This window comes from Galeopterus variegatus, unplaced genomic scaffold (genome assembly GCF_000696425.1).
Source record: "Galeopterus variegatus unplaced genomic scaffold, G_variegatus-3.0.2 Scaffold2430, whole genome shotgun sequence".
NCBI classification, from domain to species: domain Eukaryota; kingdom Metazoa; phylum Chordata; class Mammalia; order Dermoptera; family Cynocephalidae; genus Galeopterus; species Galeopterus variegatus.
The window spans coordinates 121,826-126,800 of record NW_007728541.1 but is presented as its reverse complement, the minus strand read 5'-3'; the positions used below and the strand labels follow the sequence as shown (position 1 = coordinate 126,800).

At 31.3% G+C, this 4,975-nt stretch overlaps 1 protein-coding gene across 1 annotated transcript in view; it reads right to left on the bottom strand.

Annotated features, from left to right (window-relative positions):
* The window catches only part of KIAA1468 (KIAA1468 ortholog), a 145,025-nt gene that overhangs the window by 40,629 nt on the left and 99,421 nt on the right, over nt 1–4,975 (bottom strand). The window contains exons 17-20 of the mRNA XM_008581669.1: nt 4,444–4,600; nt 3,750–3,873; nt 1,861–1,909; nt 417–496 (exon numbers count right to left, since the gene is read on the bottom strand). Of these exons, the coding sequence (XP_008579891.1) occupies nt 417–496; nt 1,861–1,909; nt 3,750–3,873; nt 4,444–4,600 (410 nt within the window). The remainder of the gene's footprint in view (nt 1–416; nt 497–1,860; nt 1,910–3,749; nt 3,874–4,443; nt 4,601–4,975) is intronic.

The window sequence follows — 4,975 nt, the reverse complement described above, 5'->3', positions numbered from 1 at the left end:
AAAAAAAAAAAAAAAAAAAAAAAAAAAAAAAAAAAGTACTTTGCTAAAAACAATGATAAAGTATAATATTGCACAGCATTTTGTAGTTTGCTTCATCTAATACATGTGCTCTGTCATTTATGAAAAACTTACAAAATATAAAGAAACTGTGCTACATAAGTGCAATCTAATACTTCTAACAGAATATCAAAAAGCACAAAATCTCTAAATTTATTTGTTCAATTGAGATTTTACTAAGAGCCTTATTATTCAAATATGCTCTCCATTATAAATTATTTATTGAACAAAACGAATTAATAAATTTGTCTTTCCTTTATGGATAAGATTTTCACTTATATACACACATTAAGACATTATATTAGATATTTTTCTAATTAGAAAGTACTTTTCCTGGAAAATAAGAATTTTTCCCTTACCTGAGTATAACATGTAAGGACTCCCGTTGCATAAATGGGGACTGTAGCTTTAGTGAGGACCCCATTTCCTGCTGAGGAATCTAAAATCATTAAAATAATTTTAAAAATCCAAGTATGTTTTAAGTTTAAAGAAAAAAGTCACAATGCAATTATATTTAAAATTGCAACTGTTTATCAAGTTACAAATAAATATTATCATCTTTGGAAAATATTGTGATTAAAACTCATTTCTACTGGTTGTTGTAAAATACACATTAATGCTTCCGTTACCATAAACATTTCTGGGAAATAACTTTAACAACCAAAATGAGATGCAATACTCCTACTTTCACAATCAGAAATCAGAGCTTTTTTTTAGGATTGTCCCAAGTACCCATACAGGCAGGTCTTCCTGTATTTCTATGCTTTCCATTTGCAGTGTTTAGCAAAATGTAAAGGCACTCAGCTAAAAGCAGGTACCTACATATATGATATTTAATCTGCTTCCAGATAAGAGATTCTATCTAGTTTCCAGTTCTGGCCTATTCCAGAGCCCTTCTTGCATCCTCGATAGGGTTTTCAGCTAGACAGGCCCTGATTATTTTCATTGAGGAGAGAGGAGTCAGGCTAAGTAAAGCAGGGAGAGAGCGGAAAGCACCCAACCATAAGTACATGCCCTATAACTATTATATAAAAAGAGATTGAAATGAAAAGAATTCACTTAATCATTCTCTAACTACCTCTGAGGACAGCCAAAAATATTTTCTAGGCCACTCAAATGAAATCACTAAGGTAGAATTTAGATAAGAATTATCCACACATTCAAATCAACCAAGTTAAAAAGGGGAGGTATGCTATGTATTTCTTCTAACATTTTCCACCATTTATTTCTAGAAACTAGAATACACAGGACCACAATATCCACACACAAATAAGATCTTAGGCTAATGGTCCCGTAAATAGACTTCTTAAGACAAATGAGTGAAAACGTCAACAAAGGGCTGGGGCTGCCCATTTAAGCCTGTACTTTCTTTAAAATCTCATGTTTCTTTTTAAAAACATGCATATCTTTTATTTTTTCCATTATGTTTGTTTTAATATTTAAATGTTTTAAATAGCTAATTAGGAATTAGATGCTGCTATTTTGTAATCTTTAGCATCTTCAATATGCCACTTCAAACCTCTAAGAGTACAATAATCCAATTTGAGAGGCTCAGCCTCAGGGCAATTTGGTTAAAATGAAGGTGGTTATTTACAATTAAGTTGACAAGGATTAACATCACTTCTATCTTATGGGAAGGATACTAGATGTGACACATTGTAAAACCAAGAACTCCATAATATAAATTTTCCTTTTCAATTGTACTTGCTAATTCATTTTACACAATTTACATATACTGAATATAGTATTTTTTCTGAGTAAAGAAATTAAATTGTTTTTAAAAGTAATAATGAATGAACTTACCAATGTTTTCTTCAGACAGTCTTAAAATCTCCTGGAACTGAGGTTTTACCTGAGCAACCCCCAAAAAAAGATCCAAAACGTCTCAGGTTCAAAAGACCAATCAATGATTAAATAAAATATTTACTGCTGCTATTACTCCTACTATTTATTTATTTATTTTTGTTGTATAGACTATTGAGTAAAGTGGTCAGAAATGTAATAATTCTTAATCAGAGGTTTCAAACAAAAGAAGAGTCAAGTTGCTGAAAATAGCACCTTTAAGGAGAAATTTTAAAAAAAAATCAATTCTGGTCAAGAACTATTTTCTGAATGGCCTTTGGTTTCTTTCACTAAATTAAAATAATTTTCAAGATGATTATAAATGCTTGAAATTACTGCCTCCTAAAACTAAACTTGGTGATAGGTTATTTAGGTAGATATTATATGATTAGAACTAAAAATTATTTTAAAAAAGCATTTGGCCATATTTAAAAGGAATGAAAAGGAAATTCCATTCATTTAGGGAGTTTGATAAGTAAGATATTCATCATGTGATATCCATCTTAACTCCTTAAAATTTAAATGTCAAATACAGAATTTAACATTAATAGTTTAAGTTAGAGCAAATGCTTATTTTAATTTTTTGTTATTAAAGTTATCAGATTTCAGCCCACAGAAAACAACCACTTACTGTTAAGTGCTTAAGTGGACTCCCACTGGCTTCTCTTAAAAAAAAAAAACAAAAAACAGAAGCTACTTGTTTTAGAGATGTTAAACAATGTTTGAAAATATTGACAACAGTAGAATCATATTTGTTTAACAATTAGAATCTAGTGAAAAATGTAAAATGATCTTGTTTTGCCTACAATAACATCAAGGTCTGGTTTTCTGGTGTTTGCCCTCCTATCAATAGGTCAGGCATACTAATTTACATATTCAGCTTAAACTGAGAGGAAGACCACCATTAAAAGATTAAGCTACTGAACCATACTTATAGAACTAAAAGACAGTAAGGCAACTTCTTCATTTCACACATGAAAAGACTAACCCCAAATAATTTAACTTATTTATTAAAGGCTGCAAAGTCAGCAGATAAAGGGCCATAACCCAAGTCTTCTGAATTTCGTCCAGTTCTTTATACCACACTGTTTTTCTTTAAATGCTTCAATAACTACAGATTTAATAATAAGGAGATGCACTAAATTAAATGTGATGCTTCAAATGCTTACCTTTTAAATGCCTTGATTAACATTTGATTACAGCAACTACATCTTTTAATGTTTTTATTAGGTCTCTAAGAAACTGGCCTAATATGCTATGAAGACAAATGGATTAATAGGATTAAAGAAATTGGGACCTAAGGACATTCCAATTTTAATATCTAAAACTATAAAATAACCTGTACAGGCAAATGTGACAAATGATGCTTTTGGTACTGATTAAAATATGCAATATTTATCTTAAGTGTCCATGCTATTCTAAGAGACGGTATCCTTATAGCAAGTTGTTGTGGTTCCACAATCGCCTGAGGTTTTTACTAACGTGCTGAGCAAACAGCTGCTTCCTGAACCCTTCGTAGATGGTTTAGTACCAGAAGCATATTCAAAGAATTGTGGTTGAGTTTCTTAGCTGATACTTCTTATGCTGGAAATCTTTGAGATATCCAGAGTAAATCTTGTATCCAAGTCTGGATACAAACTAACATAGGCTAAGTCATCTTCTGAAAATCAGCAAAGATAAGAATATTACCAACTAGAATTTTCTTCTACTATAACCGTATTGCAAGATACTAAAAGATAATTAGAGTAAAGGAAGGGCTTATGCTTCTATTTACTCTGTTATGGCATTAATTCACACATTACACTTTTACGTCTCTTAAATATAAGAAAACATGGAATACAAGTTTTTACCTTAGTGTTTGTAAAAATTTTGCCAAATGTCCGGCAAAGGCGCCAGAAAAATCTGGAGAACTCATGGACACAGGCAGTTGAAGTAACATTAATTTTGCCAACTATTTCTATAAGTTGTGGCAACCTGAATATGAAAGGAAAGAAAAATAGGCAGGGGATATATATAAATTACTGTTTCCTTGCCAATTTCTGAAACAATGCAAACCCAACAACCTCTTCTGATCTTTGAAAATAAAGGCATTGTTTGGGATCCATTGAAAAGGTCTTAAGATTACATTCTACAGCATAAACTTGAAAATAAATTTTAACTGCTTACCATAAAATATGTGGAAGCTTAATGGTAGAATTCTGAGTATGAAGTTAATGAGATTCAAATCTATGGATCTGATACTTCACACAAGAGCTTGGCTAATATGGCATCCATTTTAACCTCAAAAATGAGAAATCTGGATGTAGTCTAAAATTCATCGTCACTATTGGACAAACAAGGCAGCAGACAGATCCTTTTGACATAATAACTTCTTCACAGATACTCGTAAATAATTACATATCCAGTGGTGTAAATATCCTCTCCTAAAGAAGTTTACCACAGATGATGCCAAGTTTTCATTTTAAAAAATTTGTTATATTTTGTCTGTCAGTGCCAAGGCTACTGATTTAGGTGCAACAAGTAAATATGGAGGTGGTAACTTACAATTGATTGACAACCCACAGTAAACTCTCCCAGCCTGTTGTACCCTCGTGTTCTAGCTGGTAATCATAAAGTTGTAGTAGCACTGCCAACTGCTCACGACTTCCAATAATAGTGGACACATCTTGAAGAGGCGACATAGGCCGAGGGAACCTAGTCACTATAAATAATAGAAGCAAAATAAGTCACATGGAAAATGGTCGTTTGGGAATTGAGCTAATCTGTCAATAGGAAAATAAGATCCTTCCACCTGATATTTAACTAGCTTCTTATTATAAAGTTTACATATAAAACTGAAACATCTTAATCAAGTCATTTTTAGCAAAAAAATGAAGCAAATTTTTGTGACCTATGAACAAATCCAACAAATCTCAAAAGTTAAGATTTTATGAGACTGTACAGTGAATAAACTACTGTAATGAAGATAGTTTGCTAATGAAGAATAATAATCATATGATATAAAATACATTACAATTTTGAGCTGAACGAGTTTTTTTTTACCAATATTAAATGATTTTTTAAAATTTTACTTCTC